General features: G+C 43.5%; 1 protein-coding gene and 1 non-coding gene across 5 annotated transcripts in view; both read right to left on the reverse strand.

The window, feature by feature from the left end:
* LOC143940827 (uncharacterized) overlaps positions 1 to 18,365 on the reverse strand; it is a 150,522-nt gene that overhangs the window by 17,134 nt on the left and 115,023 nt on the right. For all 4 annotated transcript variants that reach the window (XM_077462624.1, XM_077462615.1, XM_077462607.1 and 1 more), the window contains exons 23-25: positions 11,867 to 11,996; positions 8,036 to 8,188; positions 5,583 to 5,735 (exon numbers count right to left, since the gene is read on the reverse strand). In XM_077462624.1, the coding sequence (XP_077318750.1) occupies positions 5,583 to 5,735; positions 8,036 to 8,188; positions 11,867 to 11,996 (436 nt within the window). The remainder of the gene's footprint in view (positions 1 to 5,582; positions 5,736 to 8,035; positions 8,189 to 11,866; positions 11,997 to 18,365) is intronic.
* On the reverse strand, positions 11,421 to 11,559 carry LOC143956167 (U4 spliceosomal RNA). The gene has a single exon (XR_013269857.1). It is a non-coding gene; the product is annotated as a U4 spliceosomal RNA (small nuclear RNA).

The raw sequence follows: 18,365 nt of genomic DNA on the forward strand, positions 1-18,365 counted from the left end.
GGCATTGTCTTCACTTACAGCTGGTTGTGTGACATTCACTGTGTATGAGCCTAAAACTTCAAACTCAGGAGACTGAAATCTGCGCTGCAAGCAACAAACGCCAGGAGAATCTCTTTGAAGATTGAACAGAAAAGAAGACAACAAAAGGGATGCCTATCAACGGATATTTATGTTTGGTTGTGTAGGGATCTGCACATTACATTTTACTTTGCATAGTCAAAGTCCTCAAACATCTAATGTTGAGGACTTAACTTTTTCAATTCTTTAAAGTGGTTGTATACCCACTTTTTTAACTTTTACCTACAGGAAAGCCTATAATAAGGCTTACCTGTAGGTAAAAAAAATATCTCCTAAACCTGTACGGTTTAGGAGATATTCCCCTCGGTATGCGCCGCTGACTGCAGCGGCGCATGCGCACAAGGGGGTTCTCTCCGTGAAAATCCGGCAGCGCTCGTCCGGCCGGATTTAAATCTCCCGCGCGCATGCGCGGGAGTGACGATATCGCGGCTCCGGCCACTCACAGCGCCGGAGCCGCGATACCCGGAAGAGACGCCGAGGGAGCATGTCGGCTCCCTCGGCGTGGATCGGGCGAGATGTCGGGGCCTCGTTCTAAGGTAAGTATTTCATAATGAGCTAGTATGCGGTGCATACTAGCTCATTATGCCTTTTGCTTTGCAGGTTTTAAAAAAAAAAATAAAAAATTGCGGGTTTACTACCGCTTTAAATATGCAGGTGAATGTGATCATCTTTGAAAACTGACAATTTTATTAATTAAAAAAAAAAAAGAGAGGGGAACAGAAATAAGAGGGGATCAACAAAAAGATGGGAGGAAAAAAAAAAAGAAAAGAGAACAAAGCATTTCCAATAAAGAGCACAGGAGGATACATAGTACAATAATAATCACAGCATCAGATTGCCAGTTGATCCAACATCATAACTAGGGGTAGGACTAGGTGCCGGTTCATAGAGTTTATGACCCCTGACATCATAGTGAGCTACTATATAATAAAAGGGCCGCAATAGCGAACCTCCTGTACCAGGTCTCTTCAACAAATAGAAATAGGAGCATTAGAGGAGGGAAAAGCTAAGTCAAGAAAAGGAGAGAAAGATTAGAGATAGAGTGTAAGAGGGTTAAGGCAGCCTCCCACCCCAGGGGCCCAGCATTGTCCCAGAAACAGCCACCTCAGGCAGCATTAGGCCCGGGGAGGAGAAAGCCGTGTATCATAAGGCTGGGGAAGTCTCCAATAGGACCCAAGGTTCCCATATTCTATTGAGCTTATCAAGGGTGTCATTCAGGGAGGCTGTCAGATATTCCATTCTCTTAACATCTCTGATCCTGGTGTGGAGTTCAAATAGGGAGGGGGGGTCCGTCTGTTTCCACTTTAGGGCCACCAGGCAGCGTGCTGTGGTTAACACATGCGACAATAGTTTCTGTGGCATTTTAGTGAAGGAGACAGGTGGCAGACCTAACGGATAAATCTTGGGATCTAAGGGCACCTCAGCACCGAAGATAGATCGGAGCAAAGATTGCACCATCAGACAGTATGGCGAGAAGTAGGGGCACGTCCAGTAGATATGGAATAGTGTTCCCCTATCTTTATGGCATCGCCAGCAGCGAGAGTCAGTCAATGGATATATGGAGTGGAGCAGGTCCGGGGTCTGATACCAATGGAATAAGATCTTGTATTGGTTCTCCTTGTAGAGTGTGCAGATGGAGCTTCTGGAAGCCTGCGACCAGATACGCTGCCACGTGCTTAGGGGTATAGTTTCACCCAGGGCCTGCTCCCACTTGCCCATATAGGCATGTCGTGGCCCGTCCGGTGACGGGGACATGATCAGAAGCTGATAGGTGTGGGAGATCATACCCTTTGGGGAAGAGCCCTCCAAGCATATTTTTTCGAATTCAGTTAAAGGGGAAAAGCGAAGGTTGGTCACGAACGATTGTGCATGGTGCAGCAGTTGCAGATAACTAAAGAAGGCCTGTTTGGGTAAATTAAAAGTGTTTTGCAGGTCCTGGAAGGATTTCAAAAATCTAGTTTTGGGGTCTATCAGGTGGCCATAGTGGAATAGGTCTCTTTCCATCCAAAAGTGGGACATCTGTGAGGTCATGCTGTCCGGGATATTAGGCGTGAACAGAAATGAGGTCACCGGTGAGGAGGTAGTAGTAAGCGGATACGACAGTTTCGCACGTCGCCAAACGTGCGCAGTAACACCATGGGGCCCAGGAGGTGCGTCCCCCATGTGTTATATCGGAGCTCCAAAGCATGGAGTTCGGGTGAACAGGGGTTAACCACAATTTCTCAATTTGCCTCCAGCGATTAAAGGCGTGGAGAGTACACCAGGAGGCCACAGGGCGCAACTGGGCAGGCAAGTAATATTTGGCTATATTGGGGAATGCAAGGCCGCCCAGGGTGCAGGGGGCGTACAGAACCGATTTGCCGATCCGGTGTCTCAGTTCCAGAAAAAAAATTAGAAGATCACCTTGGAGTTTTTTAAAAAATGAGGTAGGGACAGGGATGGGCAAAGTCTCAAAAAGATACAGAAGTTTGGGTAAAATGGTAATTTTTTGTGTTGCGAGACGACCAAGCAGCGACAACCTCAGAGATCTCCACTTGGCTAAGGATGCTTTGATAGATATAAGCAGTTGGGGAAAGTTGGCTGCATAGAGAGAGTCGTAGGAAGGTGTTAGGTGGACCCCCAGGTATTTTAGAGAGGACGCCTTCCACGCATAATTAAATGATAGTGATAATACTGATAAAGTTTGGGGGGGGGAATATTAAGAGGGAGGACTTCCATTTTAGAGCTATTGATTTTGTAACCCGAAAGAGCACTATATCTACCCAGTTCGAGGTGGAGGTTCGGGAGGGAGATATGGGGCCGTTTAAGAGTAAGGAGAACGTCGGCAGCGAATAGAGAGATCTTGAAATCTCGAATACGGACCGGAATCCCGTGAATGTTCGGGTTTTGTCTGATGTGGGCCGCCAGGGGTTCGATACACAGAGCATAGAGGAGGGGGGAGAGCGGGCAGCCTTGCCGGGTCCAGTTAGAGATCTGGAAGGCAGGGGAGGTGGCAAATTGGGTGCTTACACTCACCGAGGGGGGTGAATACAGGTGCATGATGGCTCTGAGGAAGGGTCCCACCCGACGGAGCGTTGCGAACAAGAAAGGCCAACTCAGCCTATCGAAAGCCTTTTCCGCATCCAACCTGAGCAGTAAAGCCTGCATCTTGGCCTTGTTCGCAACGTCCACTAGATCGATGACCCTCCTTGTGTTGTCCCCAGCTTGGCGAAGGGGAACAAAGCCCACTTGGTCTCTGTGTATGAGGGACGGCAGAAGAGTGTTTAATCTGCCAGCTAGTGTTTTCGTAAATATCTTTAAATCGGTATTGAGGAGTGCAATTGGTCTGTAATTAGACGGGAGGGTGTGGTCTTTGCCTGCCTTAGGAATTAACGTGAAATAGGAGGCCCGCATGTCCCTCGGGAGAGGCGTAGATGAGAGTAACGAGTTGAACAGGGTCATCATATGGGACAATAAATGCGGGAGAAAGGTCTTATAGTACCAGTACGGAAGGCCGTCCGTGCCCGGGGCTTTGTCATTCGGTAAAGATTTGACCAGGTCCCCTATATCCACTTCCGTGATTAGGGAGTTAAGGGTCACAAGAGCCACAGGGGAGAGAACATGGAGGTCACAGCCCATCAGGTAGGAGTCTATATCTCGGGACAGGTCAGGTGAGGGAGGGGAGTGTGGGACATTCAGGTCGTTGTAGAGAATGGAGTAATAGTCATGAAATATTTGGGCGATGTTAGTGGGATGGGACTGAAGAATGCCGTTGGAATCTTTAAAAAGGGCAGGCGACTAGGTCGCCACCCGTTCGCGAAGCTGTCGGGCTAAGAGTGTGTGTGGCTTGTTGGCCTTATCATAGTACGTTTGGCGAATCCTGAGCAGGGCCTTCTCTATCTTACCCATGTCTATGTCCTTCAGCCCAGCCCGGACACTGATAAGCTCCCTAAGAGTGGCCAGGGATGGGGAGGTGAGGAGTCTCGCTTCCAGACGTGTAAGTCTATCCAGGAGTGCTCTACGGGTTGCGAATGTGATCATCTTAATGAAATGCAAATATTCACATCAAAATGTGTAAACGTTTGATAATTTGTGTAAACCTAGAGGTTTGTCTGTATAGTTTCTATTTACATACATAAAGGCAGCCATCTCTGCTTCTAATACAACACAGGTCCAAAAATATTTGGGCACCTGACCATCACACCTATATGCGCTTGTTGTACTTCCCATTGCAACCATGGACATTGGTATAAAGCTGGCCCCTCTTTGTAACTAGAACAACCCAACTCCTCTGGGAAGGCTTTCTACAAATTTCTGGCGTGTGTCTGTAGAAATTTGTACCCAATTAGCCAAACGAGGTTAGGTAAAGATGTTGAACAAGACGACCTGGCTGGCAATTAGCTTCAAATTCATCCCAAAGGTGCTCAGTAGGGTCGCCGGACCGGGCATTGTGCAAACAATTTGAGTTCTTCTACACAAAACTCTTTAAAAGAGAAGTATTGGGTTTCAAATAGATATACACACTCACTTTATATGATGCAGCACCTGCCCTCTCAGCACTGAGCAATGAAACACCACTGAGCAGACAAGCCATGCTTGTCAGTTACTAGCTCTGTGCTCCTTCAGCGCTCACTGGAGCGCTGGGCTGTGGATGGGGCGGGAGCAGCTGGCTCAGTCTTCCAGTGGCTGCTCCAGGCCCCTGGGCAAATCCCACCTGTATGAAAGGGGTGTTCACACCCTTCTGGCCATATAGTGTATATGCATTCTGCACTTTAATTTTATATGTACAGCACAAGTATACAAGCAGTACACTTGGAATTATACTATAATTGCCCATAAAAAGGTGCCAGTGTTATCAGAACCTTCCATAAAAACCTGCCATTGCAGAACTGTATGGACTGGCCCTGCTGACTGGTTAGTTGAACCTTCGCAAGCATGCTGACAGTGAAGAACCCTTGATCTAAATATGTGTAGGTCAGTGACTCAATGTACTGAAGCCACAGGGTCTGCATGACAACAAGCTAACCAGCATTTTGTTAGGGTGGCCAACACCACGGTGCTTCTCGTGAAAGGGCTCCTGTAAACAATTCCTTTGTTTGGAAAAGCAATTCTACTGCAATACATTTTTTTCAAGCACTCCTGTTGTGTTATTATGTATGCTAATACTTGCTGCTGGATGGCTTCATGTATTTTTAGTTTGATTCCAGAGGACACTGCTAGTTGCATTATAGCTATACCAAAGTATGCACGGTCACACTGTAGTCTGCTTTTCCCTGTGTCCACCTTGTACATTAAGTGTGATAAGAAGCCTCCTTGATCAATAGGGAAGCAAGGAAAGAGAAATAAGCAGGTCAGAGGGTGACCATGTATGTCAGTATTTGCGTAAAAGAGTGCTCTGTGTTTAAGACTCATGGGGCACTCTGGCAACCTACAGGCAGGCATCTAGAGGTCTCTGTTATACAGTCCGACAGTCAATTCTAGATCTGAAATAAATTCCGTATGCTATAGTGAAAGCAAGCTCTTACGCGGCTGGTAACTTGTGAGCTCTGCAGGTCCCTCTGCAGTTTGTAATACTGATTCTGCAGGTCAGTGTATCTCATCTGTGTATCTTTTAATCCCTGGGACACACTCTTCAGCTGAGCTGATAACACATTGTTCATCTCCATCGATTCCATGGCCTGTAAGGGAAAGTGAACAACATGATTACTAACACTACATCAAAGACTGTACAAATCATTATATTCCTAAAGCTGAACTCCAGGAATGATTTTCTTCAAATTTACATTGCTCCAGCTGGATACTTCTAATCCTTCAAAGCGTAATATATGGAGGATCACTGGGGATGCATAAATTCACTGTAGTAGCGTGCGCTACTACAGTATAGTCAGTGCTGGTCTCTTCCAGATATCTTCGTGCCAAAAAAAAGGGCAGAATTATATCACTATCTTCGACTCATCCAACATGAGAATGCCTTGTATTCATCCAAAAAAAATAATAAAAAAAATGTAAGATTCTCCTAATGGTGTAGGTGCCAAGCAGGAAACCCCGTGTTCAGTATGCAAAGTTGCTCAGGCAGCGCCCAGAAGCTCCAGTGAAGACTGTATGTAGCACAGACTACTAAAGTGAATTCCCAGCAGCCCTTTGGATTTGAGATATGAAGGATTAGATGTAACCAAGCTGAACCAGATTTAGGTTTAAAAAAAGGATAATTCCTGGAAAGCATTGTGTTTGAATACATTTTGGTTAATAAAGCCGAATCCAGGCCAGATGTTTTTTTTTTAAAGACTCCCTGAAGTTTGAAGAAAATAAATAAATGCAGCTCTGGCTAACCTCTTTTCTGGTGCTGTCTCTGACAATGGATGCTTTTGACCAGTGATAATTCCGTCAACTAAAACATTTGTCAAAATTTTTGTCAGCGCCATTTTTACAGCGATGAAAACTAAACGAAAAAGTACACCACATTTTCATCCTCTGACGAAAACTATGACGAAAATCAATTCAGTTTTTGTTAGCGAACAAAAACTAAACAAAAATGTGAAGGTGGGACGTTTATCCTCGGAACTTCCAGGTTCCATGGAACTCCTGCTTCCTCTGGATGGAGCCTGGTGTTTGTAGATAGTAGGCTGTCCACAGAAAGGATCAATCTCAGTTATCTTCAGCCTGAAGGGGGATGTTCTGTTAGGATGGCGGGGGGCTGGGCTGTGGAGTTAACCCTCTCACACTTCACATTGATATATCGAGGCCTGCTCCTTGTCAATAGGCTTCACCGCTTGTCCACTACGGGAGAGCAGCACACCGTCTGATCTGTGCAGGATTAACCCTTTTGATGCCAGAGCTGTTTTTGCACCCATGCTTAAAAAAAAATCAATTTAGGCCTGAAGATTACACAAAAAAACCCCCTCCCCAAACATTACGTATTTTCTTAAAGCAGACAAGTTCATGTCAATGTGCACTGTATGGTGGCATGATAACGCAAAGAGTTTATATTTTTTTAACACTACACTTCTGTCAAAAACATAATATTCTTGCAACGAAACTTGGTTTACCTTAAAGACCTTATATTATGACTAAATCTGTCTGTAGTGCATGTTCAAACCTTAATACCATAAATAATAAGCTATTGGATTTTTCACTCCAGGAGTATATAAGGCGTTTGGAAATTGTGGAGAAATGCTTAAATAATACATTACAATGTAACTAAACCCATTCAATTTTAATCTACAAAAACTATTTTAGTCGACTAAAATGTACTGGAGATTTAGTCGACCAAAACTAAAACACTTGCAGAAGACTAAAATGGGATTAAAACTACAATGTCATTTAAGTCTTAAGACTAAAACGAAATCAGAATTTGCTGCTAAAATTAACACTGCTTTTGACAACAAAATGTGATCAGTGTTCCAGGAAACTCATCATCATTCAACACAGAAGACTGAGGACATAATGTGAGTGCAAGGACTTTGGTCCAACCCTCTGAGAAGGCTTTACCATGGAGCACCTTCCGCTCACAGTGAAATGATGCAGATGACATAATGCCAGTGCTGCAACCTGCATCATCATCCTGTTAAGATCTAAAGAGGACCCTGTGCATCCTGTGACTGCCTGAAGACATTCGAAAAAGGCAAGTGTAAAATAAATAAAATACACACAGGGACGCCTCAAAGGGGTTGAGGTACAGAGAGGGGTGCCAAGTTCAGGACTAACAAATTTTAGGCCCCTAATACCAAAAAAGAGCATTACTTGAATGACAAGGTGTGGCAGAGTATTGTTGCTGACAACATACAGCCCACTTAAGTACTAGGCAAGAGCACCTGATAAAATGGCAATGGAAATGAAATTATTCTTCCCTATGAATAAGAAGATTAAGCTGCAAAATACTCTGATAATAAAATGGATCATCTTATTGTTGCATTTACGTTTTGCGCAAGAAAGAATCATTTTACCGGTGTTTTAATGTAATGTAGGTGCGGGATTTTACCTTGGCATTTATTTGATGGATAATCAGATCTCTTTGCTGTATTTCCTGGACATATCTTTGCATATCTTGCTTCGCTGGTTCTTTGTTATCAAGAGGACGACTCATTTTTTCTGGAGCTGCAGAGTTTCCCACCAATACGACTTTCTCCACACCCTGATGAAAGAATGCTTTTGTTTAAGGGTTTAAAGTTAACCTGTCATCAGGCTAAATACATAGAAATTGCCATTGTCTGACACATAAGATGCATATCAGTTACAGGGAAACAATCACCTTCACTGAGAACGAAGCAACTGCTATGGAATTAGTATGTAGCTTGTTAGGCAGGCAATTTCCAATTTAGCATAGGGACATATTACCTTCTTTAAAACAAGTTAAACCTCAAATGAATTTTCAAGGGAAAGATTAAGCATTTAGTGTCTATTGTTTTTCTTTGTTGAGTAGCCCCAGTGAACGTGTAAATCCTGGGCTCTGCTCTAGGCAGTGGAGGACACTGCTCTCTGTGTGGAAGCAGTGGTCTCTCGGCAGCTGTCCGATGCCCACTGTTCCTAAGCTTGACTCAGCAGGATGGAGGGTGGGGGTGTCTCAGACTACTGTAGAGAAACTGAAGAACTGACGTTTCTTTGTAGAAAGCAGCTATCTGCCTTGCAGCATTGTACAGGACCGATTATTTTCTATCCTCAATAAGACTACTATACAAAGAAAATGATTGGTAAGACTGAGAAACTTCTGTTGGATTTTAAAGTACAAACAAGAGAACAGATGTGTGCTTTTCATTGCACTAGGCTTGCAACAGCTTTGTTCTTATAAAATTGTTAATAAAGTCAGTCTAAAAGGCCTAATTAGAAAGCATTTACTAATAAATTCTATATCCTGGACTACAGTAAACGGCAGGAAGTCAGACCATGGGTTATAAGCCACTATCTTCAAGATGTTGGCCAATGGCAAAAGCTTTTATAGCGAGCAATATAGATAAATGGAGAACCGTGGGGAGGGACCTGTGTTCTGTACTGTACCTTCAAATTATAGAATTTACTGGTAAGTGAAAATTTTCATTATATTTTCATCTCCAAGCAATAAACAGAGGGTGGGCAAAATCATTGCAAACAACAAACAGGCCAACAAAAAAGAGAGACAATGGACCCAAACCACTCAGATGACAGCATGAAGCAGTTAGTGGTCGAAGCTAGCATCAGCAGAAGCCAGAACATCCACCCTGTAAAACTTTGAGAAAGTACAAACACATGACCATGTAAGAGCCTTGCAAACCTGAGAAAAGAATGCTTAATGCTAAAAAGTCGATGAAACACCCGACAGATTTGGCAGAATGGGAAGGGCGAAACCAGTTCTTTGAACTCGTAAGCCCTGAAAATAAGTAGCCTGAGCAATCTAACAATGGTGGTAAAGGAAGCAGGATGGTCCCTTTCTTGGGATCTTCAAGTAGGACAAAAAGTAAGATGTTGCAGCTATGTAGACCCCAATAGCTCTGACCACATCCAGGCTGCGCAGCGTGTTTGGGAGTACAGGTGAAAGGAAAACTACCCTGGGGAGGAAGGAGGTTTCAGTCTCAAGATCCAACTTGTCCCTGGGAGAGACATGAACAGGCTCCTCGCAAGAAAAAGCCGCCAACCCTGAGACACGCCTTATGGAGGTAATGGCAACCAAGAAGGCCACCTTGCTTGTGAGATCCCTTAATGGGATATCCCAAATTGGTTCAAAAGGGAGGTTTTTTAAAGACACAAAAGTACCAGATTCAGATCCCAGGGAGATACAAGAGGTCAAAGTGGGGGATTTACATGATCAACGGTTGTTTTTAAACAAGTGAATGCGAAGCAAACTGTTTCTGAAACAGAACAGATAGTACTCGAAGTGGACAGATTTATGCCCTAAGACACTCGAGGAAGGCCATGATGTGAAGAACAGAATATTCACAGGGGCTGAGATTCATGCTCTCACACCAGCCAAATTAGGCCCTCCAGGTGTGATGGTAGATCCTATGGGATGCAGGTTTTCTTGCCTTGAGCAAGGTAGGAATGACAGTCAGCAATACCCCTATACTTTGGGACATGAGTTTCAATAGGCATGCCATTAAGGTCAGCCGATTTGGAAGAGGCCAGGGCCCGTCCGTCAGGAGTTTCTGTACCAAATTCATCTGGACCAATTTGGAGTGATGAGGATCACTTCCTAGATCTTGCTAAGCAGTTAAGGGATAATTTTTACTGGAGGGAATGCATACACCAGCCTGCACGAGGACCAAAGTATCACCAGAGCATCCACGTGAAGGCAAAAGGATCCCTAGAACTGGCCACGAACCTGCCCAGGTTTCATTGAATCCGGAGGCCATGACATCAACAGCTAATGTTTCTGACAGAGTATCAGAAAGATCTCAGGGTGGTGGATGGCTCCCAGTACATAGACAGCAGAGAGATTTTGAATGTGGTTCTTGGCTAGGAAAGAATAAGGCTTTGCTTATTTCAGGGCTGCCCGACTTCTAATACTTCCTTGATGGTATGTAGGCCACAGCCCTGGCATTTTTGTACTGCACCCTGACTGGGTGACCATGTTGAAGAGGGGTCCAGTGAAGGAAGGTCAGTCATATGACTCCAATTTCCAGATGGGCAGCTTCGACCCCTGCCAGAGCCAGGTTCCCTGTACAGACAGGGGATTGTAGACCCCCATCCTGCTAGGCTTGCATCTACGGTTACAATCAGCTGTGTCAATATTGCACCAATGCAGGGCAACAGCTATCACCTTGAGTGTTTTGTGGGTTTTCCCCAGTGCCATCATTAGGCCCCCCTTTTTTTTATCATTAGTCATTGCTAAGTGAGAGGATTCTGTGTGTGGTATTTACAAAATGGATGCAAAATAAGAGGGTATTAGCTTGTCTGGGATAAGAGCTGCAGCAACCCAGGCACTGACCAATGTTCTAAGGTTGTGCTTCTGGAACAGTAGGCAGTCGGGAATCAGCAGATGTCTTTCTTGCATACTAAATAACACTACCTACCACTTACATTGTAGAAACATTTACAGAGAGGGAAAAACAAAGTAAACAGCCAAAATTTTAAACTAGACCAAGTCACAATTACAGGCCTGTGTTACCCGACACAAGCTGCAGGTTCCCGGAGAGAACCAAACCCATCGTGGTGGCTAAACCCCATCTTCATGGACCAAGGCCCCAGACTTTTATAGCCCCCTGCGGCCAACTACACAGGTCGCACCATATGCCAAGGTGTGCACTGAAAGCAAGATCCATTACAGGCTGGCCTCACTACTGTGGGGTCCAGGTACGGTTCTTTTTTTAATTTTTTAAAGTAACTAGTTTATTGATAATCTATATATCAATGTAAATAAGCTTATATTAGCTCTATTATTGTACCAGATAGTTCAGTCTCCGTAGAGACTGTCAAAAATTGCCGGTGCCGGCTATATTGCAAGCCGTCATGGCAGGGTATTGGGAAAAGTTTTCAATTAGCAATAATTCGTGCCTCGGATAAACCTCATTGGCTACGATCCACGGTTCTTATGATGTACATCAAAAGTAACCCAATCTGGAAACTTCTAGTGAGCCCTGAGGCAATAAGCACTTGGATCTTGATAGAAATATTAGCTGAAATCATGAATAAAAATAAAAATGAATGCTTAGAAAAAAAAATAAGCATTTAGATAACTGTATAGATATAAAGTTTAAAAGTTTTTAAGTTTTTTTTTTTGCTGGATCTTGGTGCTACTGATCTCCTCTAGCTTCTGTCTCTGGCTTTTTAAAATGTAGCAATAGGTAAAATAATAGCCTTGTATAAAAATATCAAGTTCTCTAAACAATGATTTAAGCCCTACCTTTACTCCATGTAACACACTGCCAAAAACTGCAATTTCCTGGTGTTTGTGCAACTCTTTATCAGCAAGAGCGGTGTTAAACTGAAGACGAAGGGCTTGTGCTTCAGCTAACAGAAGATTTTTCTCAGCTCTGAAAAGAGAAAAACATAAAATAATATGAGTACGTGATGCACTTGTTTATGGAATCAGAGAACAGTGATCCTAGCAGCCACAAAGACAAAAGTATTCAAATAAAAAAAAATGTATTCTGCTGCTTTTGAAAGGCTAAACAAAATACAATTTGCACAAACAATGAAGATGCTGAAGAATAACACAGATAACACAATCTAGATTACCTAAAGTGTAAAGAACTGTCAAAAATCTATATAAAAAAAAAAAAAAAAAAAAAAAAAAAAGACAAAACATGCAAATGTGCCAAACAAAGCAGAATGTAAAATGCATTGGTTCATTATTGACATGGCATGGATTTTTTTTAGTTCAGGAAATAATCTATACTCTCCCATCCTCATAATAAAACCACAGCAGGTATTATTACAGAAAAAGCAACAATTTCCTCATGCTGCCATCAGGCATTCTTGAGGGTAGTATCAGCGATTAACCACTTCAGTTCCGAAAGATTTTACCCCCTTGGTGACCAGGTCATTTTTTGCTATTCAGTACTGCTCTACTTTAACTGGTAATTTCTCGGTCATGCAATACTGTACCCAAGCAAATCTTATATAAAAAAAAAAATGTTCACACATATAGAGATTACTTTTGGTAGTATTTGATCATCAGCAGGTTTTTTTATTTTTCGCAAAAAAACAAAGACCAACAAAAAAAAAAAGAAGATTGTTTATTTTCTGCTATAAACCCCCTCACCCCCCCCCCCCCCCCTCCAAAAAAAAAAAAGTCTTCATGAATTTTGGCCAATATGTATTCTGCTACATGTCTTTGATAAAGCATATCATGCCAATAAGTATATATTGATTGGTTTGCATGAAAGTTATAGCATCTACAAACTATGGTATATATACTGGAATTTTTTTTTTTTTTTACTACTAATGGCGGCAATCAGCGACTTATAATGGTACTGCAGTGGACAATCTGACACTAACTGATGCTGGGGGAAACTGACTAACTGCCACTGAAATCACCATACAGTTATCAGTGATAATACTATAAACTGTCACTATACTAACACTGGCTGGGAAAGGGTTAACATCTCGGCTATGACCTAAATGTGTGCTGCTTCTCTTAAGAGACCCTGCCTCTGTACAGTGCCCTGTGTTGTTGTTTATCAACAAAGAGCTCTGAGCTGTGATTGCACACAGCTGATCAGCAGGTCCAGCCGTGAATTATTGACCGGGACTTGCCGACAGGTTCCCTCTGTGTACAATCAAAGTGGGTCACAGGCAGGGGAGAGCATGCGTGTTCCCTAAATCAGAAGTAGGCAGCGATGTATGGGTATGTCGCTTTACATCTACCGAACACTTGCCCGCAGTACATTGCAGGCGGACGGTCTGGAGGTGGTACAACACACAAAAGTTCTCTGTAAAGCGCATTTGTGGTGGCACTGGCAAAGTGAAGGCAATAACCAGCTAGCTTGTATGACAATAAAAAAAAAAAATTGTAAATGAATATGCATATGAACTTCACTGTTGCAAAAGCCAATGGCTAGGAGAGCCTACTTGCCTATAGATGGAGATGTTATCGGCAATCATGCACCTATTCATACTTGCTGCTGGAGTAGGTAACCCTCAGATGACAAACAGCGGCACCAGTGGTGTGTCAGAGTCCAGGACTGCTGTAGGTATGTGTTGGGGACACGGCCGCTAGGCAGCCAGCTTGAGGCGACGTGTCAGTCTCGTGTCTCAGCGCGATCGGCATGGGCATTGGTACTCCTCCAATGCAACCACACCCTTGTAGGCTTTCCACAAGATTTTGTTTGTGGAAATGTTTGAAAAGACATGGTTAGCATTCGCTGTTCTACTTCATGGTAAAGGTGTTCAGTAGGGTTGAGGTTAAAGAGTAACTCCACTTGTTAAGAAAAAAAAATACATTGCCCAATGTATGGGTTATCGTACATTGCAAGTTTTAATCAACTTTGTTGTTTGTGTCCATGTGCTCAGTGAGTCTGTATGGAAGCTGCTGCTGCATCTGCAGTGCTCTGAGGAAAGTGGCAACATCTGCATCCCTTTTGGGAGTATCTTATCAAAAATGAAATTTTTGCTGTAGGGGATGCCAAAAATCTAACCTATTCTTATTGTGTATACTAGACATAAGATACATCAGACGAATGATCCTTTTTTTTGCATGTTAGTCTCATATTGAAAACCAATAGGTTACGAATTTACGAAAATTGCCGTATGACAGAATACAACTTGTATTGTAATGTATTCTTTTGTTTGTGAGCATGTGTGGTCTGGGTCACGCGATTTCTTTCACACAAACTCTATACTAATTAAATGAAAATTGTTTGTTCTGTTATTGTATAGGAAACATTTCTATAGGAAACATTTTTGTGATTGTCCCTTTGGATATTTTCGCACGCTGTCATGATCAGCTCTCGAAAGCTGTGTATCAATGACCAGATTATTGTATGATCGGCTCCAAAAGCGATATTTTCCTTCCGATTTTCTTATGTGTACTAGGCATTAGAACAGTCTTCTGGGAAAATCAAAAAGCCAATCACGCAAGCAGGAAATGATATTTTCAGGGGGTGTTCTATATACCATCTGTGTACAAAACACCTCCATGTAGCCACATCGCATTTTACAGTAAATTACAACATTACAGAGGGAAAATATAAGGTAATTTTTAATAACATTCAATTACAATAAGTCACAATTGTATACACTATATTATTTTATTTGCCATTTTTTTCCCCCACAACAGTGGAGTTACTCTTTAAGGGGCTGTGCAGGCCTCTCGACTTCCTCCACACCAAACTGATCAAACCAAGTCTTTATGTGTATGGGCACAGACATGCTAGAACCAAAAATGGCCTTCCTTAACGACTACCACATGATTTTCTATCATTTTTTTTGTATGCCAAAGTTTATTGACAGGGACTGCATGACAATGTGTCTGATTATACAGTTGTGCTCATAAGTTTACATACCCTGGCAGAATTTTATTTCTTGGCCCTTTTTTTTTTTTTTTTTTTTTTTTTTTAGAGAATTTGAACGATAACACAAACTTTCACTCATGGTTAGTGTTTGGCTGAAGCCATTTATTATCAATAAACTGTGTTTACTCTTTTTAAACCCCTTAAAGCGGTGTTTCAACCCAAAAAAAATAAAAATAAAAAAAAATGTAAAAGTCAGCAGCTGAAACAAAGGTAGCTGCTGACTTTTAATAAGGAGACTTACCTTTCCAGGGCGCCTGCAATGTCAGCCGCCGAGGCCAACGCGTCTCTCGGCTCTCGGCTCCCAGCGCTGCAATCCCCACTAAGGGAAACAGGCAGTGGAGCCTTGCGGCTTCACTGTCCGTTTCCTACTGCGCATGCGCGAGTCGCGCTGCGCTCTGTGAATGGGACGTGCTGGGTTAGGGAACACACAGTTCCCAGAACACAGCACGCCCCATTACCCAGAAGACAACGCGGAGGAGAAGATGAAGATCACAGAGGAGCAGGAAGAAGGCAGATTAGGAAGACTGCCTAGCAACAGGGATTTCTGGCCAGGTAAAAAAAAAATTTATTTTTCAAATGTTTATTTTATTTTTTTAAGAATATTAATGCTTTTTTTTTTTAGGGTGGCCCTCCACTTTAAGGACCGAGCCTCTGAGATTTGTTGTTTACAAGTTAAAAACAGTGTTTTTTGCTTTAAAATTACTTAGAACCCCCCCCCCCAAATATAAACAAAAAAATTCTAACACCCTAGAGAATAAAATGGCGATCGTTGCAATACTTTGTCACACCATTTTTGCGCAGTGGTCTTACAAGCGCACTTTTTTTTGGGGAAAAAATACACTTTAATTAAAAATTAGAGAACAGTAAAGTTATCCCATTTTTTTTTTTATTTTGTGAAAGAACGTTACGCTGAGTAAATTGATACCCAACATGTCACGCTTCAAAATTGCGCCCGCTCGTGGAATGGCGACAAACTTTTACCCTTAAAAATCTCCATAGGTGACGTTTAAAAAAATTATACAGGTTGCATGTTTTAAGTTACAGAGGAGGACTAGGGCTAGAATTATTGCTCTCGCTCTACCGATCGCCGCAATACCTCACATGTGTGGTTTGATCACAGTTTTCATATGCAGGCGCTACTCACGTACGCGCTCGCTTCTGTAAAAATCCCTTGTAATAGAAAAAAGCATGACAGGACTTCTTAAATATGAGATCTTGAGTCAAAATATCTCAGATCTCATATTTACATTAAAATGCAATAAACAAAAAAACTGTAATTGAAATTTTTTTTTAAATGGCACTTTAAGAGCTATGGGCGGAAGTGACGTTTTGACGTTGCTTCCTCCCTGCCATGATATGGAGATGGGTGGGGGACATCTTCCCCTCACTCATCTCCATACCCAGGCAGGGGAAAGAAGCGTCGACGCTGCCGACGGCTCCGGTTCGTGCCGATAAAAGTGTTCTCGCGGCGAATCCGCCGCAGAGATTACTTTTATCTTACACGGACCGCCCGCTGAAGACGAGAATACTGGGGTTATGGCAGCTAGCTGCTGCCATAACAACGATATCCTCCTTCAAATTACTGACGTATAACGACGGTGGGCGGTCCAGAAGTGGCTAAATCATGATGACAACAGAAACTGCCCAAATTACCCTGATCAAAAGTTTACTTTTGATCAGGGTAACCCCAGTTGTAAAAGAGGTTGTAAACCATTGTGTTTTTTCACCTTAATGCATCCAGAATAAGATGTTCGGGGGCCATCCTGTGCAAAACGAACTACACAGTGGAGGTAAGTATGATAGGTTATTTAACCACTTGCTTACTGGGCACTTAAACCCCCCTCAGTCCCAGACCAATTTTCAGCTTTCAGCGCTGATGCACTTTGAGTGACAATTACGCGGTCATACAACACTGTACCCAAATGAAATTTTTATCATTTTTTTCCCACAAATAGAGCTTTCTTTTGGTGGTATTTAGTTACAGCTCGGAGTTTTATTTTTTGCTAAACAAACAAAAAAAGATGCAAAAAAAAAAAAAATCATGTTTTAATAGTTTGTTATAAAATTTTGCAAACGGGTCATTTTTCTCCTTCATTGAAGTGCGCTGATTAGGCGGCACTGATAGGCTGCATTGGTGGGCACTGATGGGCTGCATTGGTGGGCACTGATGGGCTGCATTGGTGGGCACTGATGGGCTGCATTGGTGGGCACTGATAGGCTGCACTGGTGGGCACTGATAGGCATAGTTAAGGCGGCACTAATAGGCACAGATAAGGCGGCACCAATGGGCACAGATAAGGCGGCACTGATGGGCAAAGATGGGCACAGATAAGATGGCACGGATGGGTGGCACGGATAAGTGGCACGGATGGGTGGCACGGATGGGTGGCACGGATGGGTGGCACGGATGGGTACCACAGATAGATGGGACTGATGGGCACTGATAGGTGGCACTGATAGGTGGCTCTGATAGGTGGCACTGCTGGGCACTGATGGGCGGCACTGCTGGGCACTGATGGGCGGCACTGGGGTGCAGCACCTTTGAGGCAGATTTTGGGTGGCACTGTGGGTGGCACTGCTGGGTGGCACTGTGGGCACTGCTGGGTGGCACTGTGGGCACTATGGGCACTGCTGGGTGGCACTGACAGGGGGGCACTTACTTTATTTCAGGATGGCACTGCGGGTGGCAGGTGGGCACTGGCAGGGGGCAGGTGTCCGCTTGAATTGCTGGCCGTGATCGGGACTGATGTCCCGAACACGGCCGCCGGCGATCGGCTTTTTTTTTTTCTCCTCGCGCTGTCAGCGCGAGGAGGAATACTAGCCGATTACCGGCTCCGTTTTATCACATGATCAGCTGTCATTGGCTGACAGCTGATCACGTGATAAGGGGTCGGGATCGACCCCTTACACGGATCGGTGATCAGGCGAGTCTCACGGACTCGCCGATCACAGAGCGCGCCGCGCGCGCCCCTCAGGGGGCGCGCAGGCCGCTCGTAACCGGGGCGACGTCAATAGACGTAGTCCTGGCAATCTAGGTCCGCGCTAATGCCGTCATTCGGCAATAGCGCGGTACCCAAGTGGTTAAAAAAACATTTTCATCAGTTTCAGGGTCTTGGCAATCTTCTTATAGCCTAGACCATCTTTACGTAGAGCAACAATTCTTTTTTTCAGATCCTCAGAGTTTTTTGCGATTAAGTGCCATGTTGACCTTCCAATGACCAGTATGAGAAAGTGAGTGCGATAACACCAATTTAGAAAGGAAATACTGTACACAATTTATTCTTTATATAGTAGCGGCTTAGGTTAAGTGATTCACTTTTATAGTACAATTAAGCACAGTTGTGAAGGATATTGCGTATTATTATTTTACACCAAATTTAACACACC

Source organism: Lithobates pipiens, unplaced genomic scaffold, assembly GCF_037356315.1.
Source record: "Lithobates pipiens isolate NorthernLeopardFrog02 unplaced genomic scaffold, aLitPip1_a1.2 Scaffold_10, whole genome shotgun sequence".
NCBI lineage: Eukaryota > Metazoa > Chordata > Amphibia > Anura > Ranidae > Lithobates > Lithobates pipiens.